Genomic DNA, 16,770 nt, shown 5'->3' on the forward strand with positions numbered 1-16,770 from the left:
TTAATGATGCCAAAGACACGACAGTGCATCGACGACGTCCCCCCCCACAGTGACTGTACGTACATACCCCAAACAGAAGCCATGGATTACAGGCAACATCCACACTGAGCTAAAGGGTAGTGCTGCCACTCAAGGAGCGGGACTCTAACCCAGAACGTTATAGTAAATCCCGCTGTGCCCTCCGACGAACCATCAAACAGGCAAAGCGTCAACACAGGACTAAGCTCAAATCGTACTACACTGGGTCGTACGCTCGTCGGATGTGGCGGGGCTTGCAAACTATTACAGACTACAAAGGGAAGCACAGCCTCAAGCTGCCCAGTGACACAAGCCTACCAGACAAGCTAAATTACTTCTATGCTCGCTTCGAGTCAAGTAACAGTGAAACATGCATGAGAGCATCAGCAGTTCCAGACGACTGTATGATCACGCTCTCCGTAGCCGATGTGAATGTTGACCTGTTTAAAAAGCTTACAAGGCCCCAGGGCCAGACGGATTACCAGGACGTGTACTCTAAGCATGCGCTGACCAACTGGCAAGTGTCTTCACTGACATTTTCAACCTCTCCCTGTCGGAGTCTGTAATACCAACATGTTTCAAGCAGACCACCGTAGTCCCTGTACCCAAGAACACTAAGGTAACCTGCCTAAATGACTACCGAACCGTAGCACTCAGGTTTGTAGGCATGAAGTGCTTTGAAGGGCTGGTCATGGCTCACATCAACACCCTTATCCCAGAAACTCTAGACCTACTGCAATTTGCATACCGCCCCAACAGATCCACAGATGATGCAATTTCTCTTGCACTCCACACTGCCCTTTCACACCTGTGTGAGAATGCTATTCGTTGAATACAGCTCAGCATTCAACACCATAGTGCCCTCAAAGCTCATCACTAAGCTAAGGACCCTGGGACTAAACACCTCCCTCTACAACTGGATCCTGGACGAGACAGGCTATGGGGAGGAGGTCAGAGACCTGGCCGTGTGGTGCCAGGACAACAACCTATCCCTCAATGTGATCACGACAAAGGAGATGATTGTGGACTACAGAAAAATGAGGACCGAGTGCGCCCCCATTCTCATCGACAGGGCTGTAGTGGAGCAGGTGGAGAGTTTCAAGTTCCTTGGTGTCCACATCACCAATAAACTATCATGGTCCAAGCACACCAAGACAGTCGTGAAGAGGCACTACAAAACCTATTCCCCCTCAGGAGACTGTAAAGATTTGCCATGGGTCCTCAGATCCTCAAAAGGTTTTACAGCTGCACCATCGAGAGCATCCTGACTGGTTCCATCACTGCCTGGTATGGCAACTGCTCAGCCTCCGACCATAAGGCACTACAGTGGGTAGTGCGTACCGCCCAGTACATCACTGGGGCAAAGCTTCCTGCCGTCCAGGACCTCTAAACCAGGCGGTGTCAAAGGAAGGCCCTAAAATTGTCCAGGACTTTAGCCACCCTAGTCATGGACTGTTCTCTCTGTTACCGCACAGGTCCCGGAGCACCAAGTCTAGGTCCAAGAGGCTTCTGAACAGCTTCTGCCCCTAAGTCATAAGACTACTGAACATATAATCAAATGGCTACCCAGACTATTTGCATTGTCCCCCCCCCCCTTTTAAGATACTGCTACTCTGTTTATTATCTATGCATAGTCACCTGTACCGGTACCCCCTGTATATAGCCTCGCTATTGTTATTTTACTGCTGCTTTTTAATTATTTGTTACTTTTTAATTTCTTATTTTTCAAGGTATTTTTCTTAACTGCATTGTTGGTTAAGGGCTTGTAAGTAAGCATTTCACTAAGGTCTACACCTGTTTTGACAAATAACATTTGATTTGACTATGTTAACTTCATGACTGTAAATTACTTTCAACTCATGCACTACTTGTGTAATTTGTAGCTTTTGGCATCAAGACAACAGCAAAGTGTTCCAGTCCCATGTGGCTACTTTTTCCAGTCCAAAACACTACTGTCCATTGAAGCCTTCATAAATGCCTGCACGGCTCACCTCTTTTCCACATGATTAACCACAGAGGTCCACTATGGCTCAGAGGTGTGTTGGGGGTCTGGGCCAGGCCAAATATGTTACATACAGAACTATACAGCCTGCCTAGAGCACAGGGTAAACATTTACCCGGCTCTTACGGCTGCTCATGAATTTGAGGTGGGAAAAAGACATTGAACAATTTTTTTATTTTATATATTTTTTTTCCAACTACACTGTGAATGCCATTACCAAGCTGAAAATTACAAGCCATACATCAGAGCCAGTGTGCGGAAGAAGTAATTACCTGTTCTCAGCTTTACATATTTACAAAAATTTACTGGAAATAGGATTGTGTAGAATTATTTCATCTCATAGATTTTGCAGATTGTATGAAGTATAATTTAATACAGTTACTCAACAGGCGTAATGCGCACACATCTCCTTCATTGAGCTTTGAAAACTACGTAATATTGTCCATTTCCCATAGGGGTACTGTTGTTGACAGTTTGGAGAAAAAGACTTCAGATAGCTAGCAACAACGACAAGAAACTTCCATGTGGCACGTAAGTGCCTCATTTCATCTTGTTCTTGATACCATGTCTTATTTTGACTGATTTCATGTCGGAAGTTTACATACATTTAGGTTGGAGTCATTAAAACTCGTTTTTCAACCACTCCACAAATTTCTTGTTATCAAACTGTAGTTTTGGCAAGTCGGTTAGGACATCTACTTTGTGCATGACACAAGTAATTTTTCCAACAATTGTTAACAGACAGATTATTTCACTTATAATTCACTGTATCACAATTCCAGTGGGTCAGAAGTTTACATGAACTGAGTTGACTGTGCCTTTAAACCGCTTGGAAATTCTTAACGCTACAGCATACAATGACATTCTAGCCGATTCTGTGCTTCCAACTTTGTGGCAAAAGTTTGGGGAGGCTCTTTCTTGTTTCAGCATGACAATTCCCCCGTGCACAAAGCGAGGTCCATACAGAAATGTTTTTTTCAAGAATGGTGTGGGAGAACTTGACTGGCCTGCATAGAGCCATAACCTCAACCCTATCAAACGCCTTTTGGGATGAATTGGAACGCCGACTGCGAGCCAGGCCTAATCGCCCAACATCAGTGGCCAACCTCACTAATGCTATTGTGGCTGAATGAAGGCAAGTCCCCGCAGCAATGTTCCAACATCTATTGGAAAGTCTTCCCAGAAGAGTGGAGGCTGTTATGGTAGCAAAGGGGGGACCAACCCCATATTTATGCCCATGATTCTGGAATGAGATGTTTGACGAGCAGATGCCCATATACTTTTGGTCATGTAGTGTATATTTAATCAGAGTATTATTGTGCTGTCAGGAGACTGAACCCTTCATGTCAACATCCTCCTCAGATATAGTTGTGCCCTCAGAGTAGCAAATGTTGGGGTCCCAGTCGTGGCGGAGATGAATGATTTAGTACTGAGAGAGAGTGCAATGTAGTGGCTATAATTAAATGACCTCGGCCGGTAATTAGCATTCAGTAATTACCTGCGCCAAGCCCTTCATCACTCGCTGTGCTTTGTGAAGTCATTTCATCACTCGCTGTACATACCTCAGTAACTTTCCACTGGGTTGCGTTGTTTTAGCTCACAATACTGGTGTTGAGTGAAAGAGATTATCGTATTGTCCAGACAATGTGATATAGTACGACTAACCTGTTTGGTATTGTTGCTTCAGTAGACGACCAGAAAAGTTGAAATATGCATGTGTATTATCATTAGTCCGAGGCCTCAGTAACACATAGCAGCGTTTCACATGATGGATCAATTCAAATGCTAATGTTTTCCAGGAAGTGTGCCTGTTATCATGCTGAATACAATGACTTTTCACCACCTGGTATAAATCTCTTTAATATAAGCTATGTGAAGTATACGGCAACGTCATGAATGTAAACAATGTTCTTTCTATTGCCCAGCCACACATTTTATCTCTTCTCTTCCTCTCTCCTACAGAGGTGCCCAAAAAGGATAAGGACAGTGAAGAAAAAGCAGGGGAGTCCCTCTCAGACTCCTCCCTGTTTGTCCGCTGGGGTCATGACCTTGGTCCTGAGAGTCGCCAGGTGGCACTGAAGAAGTTCCAGTACTACGGCTACAATGGCTACCTCAGTGACCGCCTCTCTCTGACCAGACCCATCCCAGACCTCAGACCTGATGGGTCAGTGACCTTTGACCCTTCTGTTGGTTCCTTTTTATCATCCATTTAAAACAAATATTTAAACAAGTTGTTTTTTCATATCTTGTCTGTTTGCGGTTTCTCCTCAGGTGCAGGAACATGTCGTACCCCTCCAATCTCCCCCAAGTCAGTATCATCTTTATCTTTGTGAACGAGGCCCTGTCGGTCATCCTGCGCTCCATCCACACAGCCATGAACAGAACTCCCTCCCACCTCCTCAAGGAGATCATCCTGGTTGATGACAACAGCAACAATGGTAACTCCTATATTCTTACCAAATGTAGCCTACAAAGTATACAAACTGCATTGCATACAGGAAGCCATTCAGGCTGCTTACTAGCAAACATAAATGCATGCCTACACACTATGTATTTACATCATATATAGATCAATTCACACTTGACATGCTTGAGGACGGAGAGTACATCAGAATTTTCTCTTTAATGTTCTTAAAAATGTATCTACCCCTATACACATTTACAATATCAAAAACAAAATTGCTGGTGTTGCTTGCCAATTTAATGGATTACTTTCACACAGCTCCCAATTAACTTATTTGCTATCCTAGTTATTTCAGCAGGACAGACCTGCATACTGATCAGCTATAGAGCCAGAGGGAAGTGAGAAGATTTAAAGGCCCTATTTTACCTAGACTGATCAAGGTGTTTGAGCTGCATACTTGACTGAACATGTATCATATTAGGGTGACAAATGAGGGTCAAACGAGTCCGGCAGAGGGATAAAAAAAAACAGGCTGCTTCTTCTGAATTAATCTTTTTATTAAGGCTTCCTATTTCAGGCTATAAACATTGAATCATTGGATTAAAAGGAGAGGAGCATCCGTAATGCAAATGAATTGGAAAACGGAACCGTAGCCCAGAGGCAGAGTATTACTGAGAGTGGAAATGAAGCTATAAAATGTTCCTTTGTGGCCGTTGATATTCTAATTAATTCCTTGGCAGTTGGCTCACTTTGAACAATGAGACACTTCCCGTTCTGTACAGTTTCAGTCTGGCTAACAGCTCCCCATCCTTAGTGGGGTTCCTCATAGGGTCAGCTGGGGTTCATTCCCATGACAATCCAATTAATCTAATCGACCTTAGTTCTCTTATTTGTACTCTTAATTTCTAAATGAGTTAAATTACTGTATTTTCACCACTAACTATCGCTGTATATTACTTGGTTAATCCTAATCAGTTCATGGTTGTATGATGAATACTGTCATACATAACATGTCTGGAAAGCTATTGTCCCCTAAAGCGTCTCAGCTTACTCCCCAACACTGCTGGAATGAAAATGGACAGTGATGTCTGATCCTCGCCCTTAATGACCCAATCACTCCCTCTCGTTGCCATGGTAAGCCACTGCCATGACCACCTAACAAATTAAACAAACAGATGGCGCTTGTGGGAAAGCAGAATGGACTTCCCTCAACCCGACGATGCTGAGGGCTGCTGATAGATATCAATAATAGGATATTTCCGGAGGACTTTTCACAACCCCAATATTATTCCTTTGAAATACCCTTTACTCCATGGAATGTGGAATAGATGGCACTTCGGACTGTAAAGCACATTTCAAATGTGTGGTTAGTTGATGGTCCTAGGTAGTCTACACTGTACATACCTTCAGCAGATTTCACAGGTGTAGGCTTTTATAAGACATAATGAGAAATAGCTACACACTGTTTCAAAACTTCCCAGTGTTTCATGCAGCAGTGTCAATTCTTTGTAAAGGTCAGACAGACTCTGTGACGCTTATACAAATCCATATACGACTGTTTCTATAGCTGAGCTGAAGGAGAACCTTCAACACTTTCTGAAGGAGACCAACTCCCAGCGGCCAGACTTCATTAAACTGGTCCGTCACGACAAGCAGGAGGGACTGATCCGCTCCCGGGTCAGTGGGTGGAGGGCCGCCAGCGCCCCCATCGTGGCCCTGTTCGACGCCCACGTGGAGTTCAACATCGGATGGTAAGGGACTGGGATGCCATATGTGTATGTGCCCATCTGTCCAACAGCTAAAACCCTTGTGTGCCCATTTATGATATTTGATGTAAGTGCAGTAGAATTGATATGTGCTGCATTTTCTCAGTCATTACCTAAGAGGTATAACATAAGCTATTACCTAAAAGAGCTACAGTGGATATAAAGTCTACACACCCCTGTTAAAATGGCAGGTTTTTGTGATGTAAAATAATGAGACAAAAATAAATCATGTCAGAACTTTTTCCACCTTTAATGTGACCTATAACATGAACAATTCAATTGAAAAACAAACTGAAATCTTTGAGGGGGAAAATAAAAAATAGAAAACTCACAATAACCTGGTTGCATAAGTGTGCACACCTTTAAACTAATACTTTGTTGAAGTACCTTTTGATTTTATTACAGCATTCATTCTTTTTGGGTAGGAGTCTATTAGCATGGCACATCTTGATGTGGCAATATTTGCCCCGTTCTTCTTTGCAAAAGCGCTCCAAATCTGTCAGATTGTGAGGACATCTCCTGTGCACAGCCCTCTTCAGATCACCCCAGAGATGTTTAATTGGATTCAGGTCTGGGCTCTGGCTGGGCCATTCCAAAACATTAATCTTTTTCTGGTGAAGCCATGCTTTCGTGGATTTGGATGTGTGCTTTGGGTCGTTGTCGTGCTGAAAGGTGAACTTCATCTTCAGCTTTCTAACGGACGCCTGAAGGTTTTGTGCCAAAATTGCCTGGTATTTGGAACTGTTCATAATTCCCTCCACCCTGACTAAGGCCCCGGTTCCAGCTGAAGAAAAACAGCCCCAAAGCATGATGCTGCCACCACCATGCTTCACTGTGGATATGGTGTTCTTTGGGTGATGTGCAGTGTTGTTTATGCGCCAAGCATACCTTTTGGAATTATGGCCAAAAAGTTCAACCTTGGTTTCATCAGACCATGACACATTTTCCCACGTGCCTTTGGGGGACTTGATGTTTGTTTTTGCGAACTTCAGCCGGGCTTGGATGTTTTTCATTGTAAGAAAAGGCTTCCGTCTTGCCACCCTACCCCATAGCCCATTAATATGAAGAATACGGGAGATTGTTGTCACATGTAGCACACAGCCAGTACTTGCCAGAGATTCCTGCAGTTCCTTTAATGTTGCTGTAGGCCTCTTGGAAGCCTCCCTGACCAGTTTTCTTCTCGTCTTTCATACATTTTGGAGGGACGTCCAGTTCTTGGTAATGTCTCTGTGGTGCCATATTTTCTCCACTTGATGATGACTGTCTTCACTGTGTTCCATGGTATATGTAATGCTTTGGAAATTATTTTGTACCCTTCTCCTGACTGATATCTTTCAACAATGAGATCCCTCTGATGCTTTGGAAGCTCTCTGCGGATCATGGCTTTTGCTCTGAGATGCAACTAAGAAAATGTCAGGAAAATCCTACTAGAACAGCTGAACTTTATTTGTGATTAATCAGAGTCACTTTAAATGATGGCAGGTGTGTAATGACTTCTATTTAACATGAGTTTGAATGTGATTGGTTAATTCTGAACACAGCCACATCCCCAGTTATAAGAGGGTGTGCACACTTATGCAACCAAGTTATTGTAAGGTTTTTATTTTTCATTTTTCCCCCTCGAAGATTTGTTTGTTTTTCAATGGAATTGTTCACATTATAGGTCACATTAACAGTAGAAAAAGTTCTGACATGATTTTTCTTTGTCTCATTCTTTTACATCACAAAAACCTGGCATTTTAACAGGGGTGTGTAGACTTTTTATATCCACTGTAGGTTGGTAGATGAGAGAGCGGGTTTTGTCAGAATAATATAATATGTGACTGCCCTCAGCTCTTAAAGGCATTAAGGCTCAAAGGGTTGACGTGCTGCTGACTGGAGTTGAGATATGAGATGTGTTGTCCATGGCAACCGAGTGTATCAGGGCTTCCTGTTGTCTGACAGAGTTGATGTGCCTGTTAATCATTCTCTCCACAGCTTGACAGGCCGACCGACGCACATATCTCTGAAGAGCCTGGGCTCAATTCAAAATAACCCCACTTACTCCTGAGGTGCTTTGGCACAGATCTCAGAACACACAGGTCTCCTCACTTCTCAGAGCTACCAGATTTAATGTCTTCGACCAATGAAGTAATTTGCCTCAATGCGACGACAGTGCTTGAAAAGCAGAGTACATGAGGCTCTCGGCTTGTCTTTTATGCACAGAAACATGTTGATATAATTACAGGTTGGCTGTTCATATTAACATTGATCTGAGGCCTTTTGTACAAAAAACTACTTTGATGCTATTTGTGTGTCTGCTGATGATCCTTCCTTTTCCAAATGTAATTACACACATGCAAGCCCTGTGGAGATCTAACATGGTTATTTTTAATGATTGATTGAACAATGTCTGTCATTTTAAATGACAGAGGGCGACTGACTGCTATATTTAGCACCTCACTCTGCTACTGTACATTACAATTATCAGGAGCTGTGGACATGTTGTCTAGTGCCAGTCGACAACAGATTTTCTGTCCATCTTGATGTGTTCTATCTAGTCTAAAATGGAAAACTCAAACCTTTAGTGAGGAGAACTACACTGAGTGTACAAAACATTAAGGACACCTTCCTAATATTGAGTTGCATCCCCTTCTTTTGCCTTCAGAACAGTCTCAGTTCGTCGAGGCATGGACTCTACAAGGTGTCAAAAACGTTCCACAGGGACGCTGGCCCATGTTGACTCAAATGCTACCAAAAGTTGTGTCAAGTTGGCAGGATGTCCTTTGGGTAGAGGACCATTCTTGATACACACGGGAAACTGCTGTGTGTGTGAAAAACCCAGTAGCATTGCAATTCTTGACACAAACCGGTGCGCCTGGCACCTACCACCATACTTCGTTCACTGGCACTTAAATCTTTTGTCTTGCCCCTTCACCCTCTGAATGGCACACATGCACAATCAATTGTGCTTAAAAATCCTTATTTAACCTGTCTCCTCCCCTTCATCTTCACTGATTTGAAGTGGATTTAACAAGTTACAATACATCAATACAGGATCCTAGCTTTCACCTGGTCAGTCTGTCATGGAAAGAGCAGGTGTCCTTAATGTTTTGTACACTGTGTATATAAATGTGTTAAGATGTGTATTTCCTTGACTGTGGCTTTGACTCAGAGCTCCAGAGTTCCTCTGTGGAGATGGGAGAACCTTCCAAACCATCTCTGCAGCACTCTACCAGTCAGGCCTTTATGTTAAAAGGCACATGACAGCACACTCGGAGTTTGCCAAAAGGCACCCAAAGGACTTTCAGACCATGAGAAACAAGATTCTCTGGTCTGATGAAAACAAGATTGAACACTTTGGCCTGAATGCCAAGTGTCACATCTAAAGGAAACCTGCACCATCCCTACAGTGAAGCATGGTGGTGGCAGCATCATGCTGTGGGGATGTTTTTTAGTGGCAGGGACTCTGAGATTTGTTAGGATCTAGGGAAAGATGAACAGAGCAAATTACAGAGATCCTTATTTTATTTTTAGTATTTTTATATTTTTTTACTCCCTTTTTCTCCCCAATTTTGTGGTATCCAATTGGTAGTTAGTCTTGTCCCATCGCTGCAACTCCCTTACGGACTCGGGAGAGGCGAAGGTCGAGAGCCATCCTCGAGAGCCATCCTCTGAAACACAACCCAGCCAAGCCGCACTGCTTCTTGACACAACGCCCGCTTAACCCGGAAGCCAGCCACACCAATGTGTCGGAGGAAACGCCGTACACCTGGCGACCGTGTCAGCGAGCATTGCGCACGGCCTGCAACAGGACTTGCTAGTGCGCGATGGGACAAGAACATCCCTGCCGGCCAAACCCTCCCCTAACCCGGATGACGCTGGGCCAATTGTGCGCCACCCCATGGTTCTCCCGGTCGCAGCAGAGCGACCGGCTGCGACAGAGCCTGGACTCGAACCAGGATCTTTACTGGCACAGCTAGCACTGCGATGCAGTGCCTTAGACCACTGTGCCACTCGGGAGGCCCACAGAGAGATCCTTGATGAAAACTTACTCCAGACCGCTCAGGACCTCCGACTGGGGTGAAGGTTCACCTTCCAAAAGGACAACAATCCTAAGCACACAGCCAAGATAATGCAGGAGTGGCTTCGGAAACAAGTCTCTGAATGTCCTTGAGTGGCCCAGCCAGAGCCCGGACTTGAACCTGATCACACATCTCTGGAGAGACCTGAAAATAGCTATGCAGTAACGCTCCCCATCCAACTTGAAAGAGCTTGAGAGGATCTGCAGAGAATAATGGGAGAAACTCCCCAAATACAGGTGTGCCAAGCTTGTAGCGTCATACCCAAGAAGACTCGGAGCTGTAATCGCTGCCAAAAGTTCTTCAACAAAGTACTGAGTAAAGGGTCTGAAAACTTATATAAATGTTATATTTCCTTTTTTTATATATATAAATTTGCTAAAATTTCTTGACCTGTTTTTGCTTTGTCATTGTGGGGTATTGTATGTAGATTGGGTCTGAATACTTTCCAAATGCACTGTACATGGTAATACGCTTTATCCAACCGCCTCATTTGTTTCACCCACCAAATCAACACATCTCATATTATGTGTGTGGCGTGGAATACTGTAACCTATAGCCATAGGACAATAACTCATAAGGAGCCATTAACAATCAGTGGGCAGGATGAAATACCCACATTCCCACTGTTTTCCCCCCCATCTTTTCTGTGATGTTAGGGAAGGGATGAAAAATGTATGGTGAAAGGTGTTCTCCCTCACATTGTGTTTTTTTCCAATGAAACCAATATATCTCAAAGCTTCAGAACGTCCCACCATGCCTTGTCTTCCCAACAGGGCCGAGCCCATCCTGCTCAGGATCAAGGAGGACAGAACACGCATCATCTCACCGTCGTTTGACAACATCAAGTATGACACGTTTGAGATCGAGGAGTATCCACTGTCTGCTCAAGGCTTCGACTGGGAGCTGTGGTGTCGCTACCTGAATCCGCCCAAAACCTGGTGGACCCAGCACAACCACACCGCCCCTATCAGGTTGCTGTCAGCTAAGACTTTAACAATGAACTGTTGTCTTCTGCTATTTCACTGGCACTGTTTCTGTTGGCATTGAGAAACCCACATGTTGCTTAGTCTTTGATTTTGATAATAGAACAATGTAAGAACTATGTGTGTGAACCTGTTGCATCAGTTTGATGTAGATGAAAGCTCTTTGTTTTTAGACAGCCGTTCCTTAGTAACATGATACAGAAAATCATGCTTATTCTTGACAGAAAAAAAGGAATAGGCAAACAACCTTGTAGGTTTTATTATTGAAAAAAAATGTTTATCATGAAATCAAATGTGCATAATCTTCAACTGAGCACTTAGTGTTACAAATAAATGAGCAAGTACTAGGAAGGAGTTCACAAAACTAAAGCGCATAAATGACTGTTTCTCTCTCTTTTGTCATCTTTGTACCAGGAGCCCAGCTCTAATTGGCTGTTTTGTGGTGGACAGGAAGTACTTTGAAAAGATTGGTCTATTGGATGAGGGAATGGAGGTCTATGGTGGAGAGAATGTGGAGCTTGGCATCAGGGTGAGTGGAGTCCAAATTATAATCGTCTCAATAATATGTTTAAATAGGGCCAAATCCTAACTTGAGATCGGTCCCCCATTGACATCAATGAGTAATTTACACAAAAGTCTCAGTTACGTACATGCCCAGATTTCAAGTTAGGATTTGAGGACTCTTAAAGTCATTAGTGTGTGTAATACTGCTGCATTACTGTCTGTTGCTGGCAGATACAACCAGTCAGCTCAGCACTCCTCCAGATGGGCCATGGGAGGAGCTGCAGTGAGTCAGGAACCCCCACCTTCCCCCATGGTGTGCTGAAACTCGACCAGCTCAGCGACTTTCACACTTGCATATAGCCATAGATCTGAAAGTATATAAAAAAAACACTTAGACGAACCCTAATTACTATGGGACATACATGCACACTGCACATAGAATGGGCTTGCAAGCTCAAACCTGGCAATTTGATTGGTAAACTCATGCAAACACTCGCAATGGCTGCCTGGTAGTGTGATACAACAATTTCCATGGTTATTTGGAATGTTCTATTACTGATGCTGGACTGCCATGGTAATGTAGAATGTTTATTCCAGTGGAGGCTGGTGGGAGGAGATGTAGGAGGACAGGCTCAGTGTACTGGCTGGAATGGAATAAATGGAACGGTATCAAACACATCACATATATGGAAACCATGTTTGACTCTGTTCCATGTATTCCATTCTAGCCATTACAATGAGCCCGTCCTCCTATAGCTCCTTCCACCACCTTCCACTGGTTTATTTAAATGATGCTAACTGAAGGGGCTCATGCAAAGGAATGTAGTTTTTCTAATGTCAGTTGAGTTGACTCAACAAATCACAGCACAGATTGAATGGTACACTTCCTGCTTTTACTTCCTGGCATGGGCACCCTCAAAATGGCTGCCAGACCACCCATTATTCCATCATTGACTTGAATGGGGAATCCTGTTATATTCATTCTATTTCTATGGTGGGTTCTGTGTGGATATTTGTGCCTCCTTTCCCTTGCAGCTTTGTGGTCCTGTAGCATCAGGAGGGAAGGGAACAGCCAACTCTTTGGTAGGAGTAAATCCCGTCCTTCACTCTGAAGACCGGGTGTTATAATAATTGGTCAGAGCAGCTGTGGTTCCAGCTGTCACTCTCTAGACTGCATCTTACAGTAGCTTCTCTAAATGGCTAACTTCATCCTTCTGAAGGGAGAAATGTGCTCTCTAGCAACTGTATTGCTTTATGTATTACATTATGGATCTGGCAAGTGGAGGTTAATGTTTATTGGGATGGGTCTGGTCCTGGAGGCAGAACCGAGCGATTTTAGATGGGCCAGTTGCAAATTCTAAATTGTCTGTATAGTAAAAATGTATGTAAACAGAAAATTGCACTTTGGTCTTAATTTAAGGTTAGGCATTCTGTTTAGCAGTGTGGTTAGGTTTAAAATCAGATTTTATGACTTTGTGGTTGTGCCAGCTAGTGACCATTCTGCAGAGCTGCCTCCAGAACAAGATTCATGACAAAAAACTCTAACCTGCTGGCAAAATGTGAAATTCTTATTGTGTGGAAATATGGCAAAAGTTCAAGGACTGTCCATACACTACATGGTCAAAAGTATGTGGATATCCCTTCAAATTAGTGGATTAGGCTGACCGGCGTATAAAATCGAGCACAGACATGCAATCTCCAGACAAACATTGGCAGTAGAATGGCCCGTTCTGAAGAGCTCAGTGGCACCGTCATAGGATGCCACCTTTCCAACAAGTCAGTTCATCATATATCTGCCCTGGTCAAATGTAAGTGATGTTATTGTGACGTGGAAACGTCTAAGAGCAGCAATGTCTCAGCTGCGAAGTGGTAGACCGTTATGGTCTATGATAGACGCTCACAGAATGGGACCACCGAGAGCTGAAAATCGTCTGTCCTCGGTTGTAACACTCACTACCATTCCAAACTGCCTCTGGAACAGAGCACCTGAGTGGAGTTGAGCCGTTGGAAATCCCACTCATCGGTCATCGCTCCATGTGCTTTCATACTGTGCCGCTAAAAACTGCTCCATGCTCACATGAAAAACAAATTCGCTCCATTCATTCAAATCACAATTTAACCATCTATTTTTGTGACTACCTGGACCTACCAATTGTTTTTTAAGTATTGAAACCAAACCATATGGATTTGAATGAAAAGTATTTGAATAAACATGAAAAGGTGAATGTAAGAAGCAAACATAATTTCAAATAGGCTACATGTCATATTAAATGGCATATAACACTTTAAATAGGTGAGGAGCCAGACAGGGAGCCTAAGAAGGAACGAAAATGAATTATATAGGCCATATTATTTAAATTATTTGAAGGCTATAGCCTACAAAGAAATGCATTTGTGAGTGCGACACAATAGGCTGGTAGGGACATAAAGCGCTCAGCATTTAAACAACATTTAGTTGTATTAAATATTTATAGTCTATAAATTGCGCATATAGGCTGTGACTTACTTAGAATTAAATACACATTAAACAAAAAATTACTTGGTGCCTTTTTGAAATTATTTTTTGAATAAATCTTTAGAAACACGAGTTTGGCCAGTCTGTCTTCTGGCTCATGTCATGGTGCCTGGAGAGCAGGCCAGAAGCAGAGAATATCCTCTCCACACCTGCAAAGCCACTGGGGATGATAAACACCAATTTGGCCACTCTTGGCAGTTTTTTTAATTACATTTTTTATATATAGGTAGGCCTGAAGGTTTTTAGGCAAAATAACCCAATCAAAACGGAATGCTCTTTGAATGTGGGCATATGCCAGGCCTATTGGGCCAAAATCAATTATGGCCTATTGTATAGATAATTGTACGAAAATGAACGAACCGTTTAAGAGATCAGATTTTGTTTATAATATTTTGCTACAATGACACACTTAGTTAATGGCCCACCTCGTTCCTTTCTTTTAGCATGTACACGTAGCATGCTTTTGGGATATGATTATTTTCAGATTCCACAATGATTCTTTAGTTGTGGACAACACACTCCCTCTCTTGCTCTTGGACCTCATCTTTGTAAGTCACCTTGATTTAGCACCTGTGTGTTTAATCAGTTTCTTTATGAAAATATTTAGCGAACTCTATGACAGTAGCTAAATCAGGGGGCTATAGCAGCACACAGGTATACTACAAATGCATGCTGGGGCGGGCATGCCCTGAGCTCGTGAAGTGAGTGCTACTGTAGAGAAATTGGAATGGGCGAGAAGGCCGACACTCCAGCCTTTGGGAATCTCGCTCTAGTCAAATTGGGCACGCTCCTTGCTCCGCTCCAGATCCGTTCTGCTCACATATTCTGCTCTCGAAGTAACGGCAGCACAAGAACTGTTCGTCGGGAGCTTCATGAAATGGGTTTCCATGGCCGAGCAGCCGCCCGTAACCTAAGATCACTATGCGCAATGCCAAGTGTCGGCTGGAGTGGTGTAAAGCTTGCCACCATTGGACTCTGGAGCAGTAGAAATGCGTTCTCTGGAGTGATGAATCACGCTTCACCATCTGGCAGTCCGACAGACTAATCTAGGTTTGACGGATGTCAGGAGAACACTACCTGCCCGAATGCATAGTGCCAACTGTAAAGTTTGGTGGAGGAGAAATAATGGTCTGGGGCTGTTTTTCATGTTTCGGGCTAGGCCCATTAGTTCCAGTGAAGCGAAATCTTAACACTACAGCATACAATGACATTCTAGACAATTCTGTGCTTCGAACTTTGTGGCAACAGTTTGGGGACGGCCCTTTCCTGTTTCAGCATGACAATTCCCCCGTGCGCAAAGTGAGGTCCATACAGAAATGGTTTGTTGAGATTGGTGTGGAAGAACTTGACTGGCCTGCACAGAGCCCTGACATCAACCCCATCGAACACCTTTGGGATGAATCGGAATGCCGACTGCGAGCCTAATTGCCCGACATCAGTGGCCGACCTCACTAATGCTATTGTGGCTGAATGAAGGCAAGTCCCCGCAGCAATGTTCCAACATCTAGTGGAAAGCCTTCCCAGAAGAGTGTAGGCTGTTTATAGCAGCAAAGGGGGACCAACTCCATATTAATGCCCATGATTTTGGAATGAGATGTTCGACGAGCAGGTGTCCACATAGTTTTAGCCATGTAGTGTATAACCCTATTGAGACAGATGTTGGTATAAAGATCCATTGAATCTGTGGAGAATCACGATTACCAGGGTGCTGGAGTTTATTTTCAGTACAGTACAGAAAAAGCATAGCCTGTCTTAACAGGCTATGTGTGCGAGTGCATACGTAATCCCCTCTATCTTTGCAGATAACAGAAACTCAAGTCATGGATAATCAGTGTTGTTGTCAATGTAAATGAGGCATTTTGTTAACAGAATCTGGAATTACACATCTTTCCACAGGGCATAACATGTCCCGTAGTGAGTAGTTCTATTTAGGCCTGCCAAAACAAAGGGAATCATCAGTAATGGGATTTGTCCCTTTTTCTACACATGCTTCCTCCCTGGTACCCCATAACCACATGTTAGATCTATAAATAGTCTTTAATAAAGACTATCTTCATTATGTCTGTTTTCCCACTGTATATTTACTGCTGATTTTCTCCAATTAGATTACTTTAGAATCTTATCTCGGCAGGCAGTCATTTTCTGATTAAATCGCGATTTACAACCCATTTGTTAGCCCCCATCAGCTTCTCAATTAGCAAACTTTTCCTTTGAGTTCCTGACCAAGTTGTGTTTAGTTTATGACAATGAGCATGTGGGTGAAACAATTCAGCGCTCATAACTGATATTTTTAGTCCTGGACACTTCCTTATACCTTCCACACCCACGTACAGCCAGGTGTAATGTTGTCTGGCGATACAGTTGTCTCCAGTCCAAAATAGTAGGCACATGCTCCGTATAATCCCCATGAGAAGGATTTTCCTCTGAGAGAAAGTAAAGGAAGAGCTCTTGGGGCTCTACCCAGTAGGAGTATATTGGAGGATGAAAGAAGACTCTCGCACACTATCTCTCACT

General features: G+C 43.4%; 1 protein-coding gene across 2 annotated transcripts in view; it reads left to right on the forward strand.

The window, feature by feature from the left end:
- The window catches only part of LOC115197462 (polypeptide N-acetylgalactosaminyltransferase 18), a 102,456-nt gene that overhangs the window by 51,369 nt on the left and 34,317 nt on the right, over positions 1-16,770 (forward strand). For both annotated transcript variants that reach the window (XM_029759014.1, XM_029759015.1), the window contains exons 2-6: positions 3,983-4,184; positions 4,292-4,458; positions 5,992-6,175; positions 11,028-11,225; positions 11,652-11,766. In XM_029759014.1, coding sequence (XP_029614874.1) covers positions 3,983-4,184; positions 4,292-4,458; positions 5,992-6,175; positions 11,028-11,225; positions 11,652-11,766 — 866 coding nt within the window. The remainder of the gene's footprint in view (positions 1-3,982; positions 4,185-4,291; positions 4,459-5,991; positions 6,176-11,027; positions 11,226-11,651; positions 11,767-16,770) is intronic.

Source organism: Salmo trutta, chromosome 7 (assembly GCF_901001165.1).
Source record: "Salmo trutta chromosome 7, fSalTru1.1, whole genome shotgun sequence".
Taxonomy (NCBI): Eukaryota; Metazoa; Chordata; class Actinopteri; order Salmoniformes; family Salmonidae; genus Salmo; species Salmo trutta.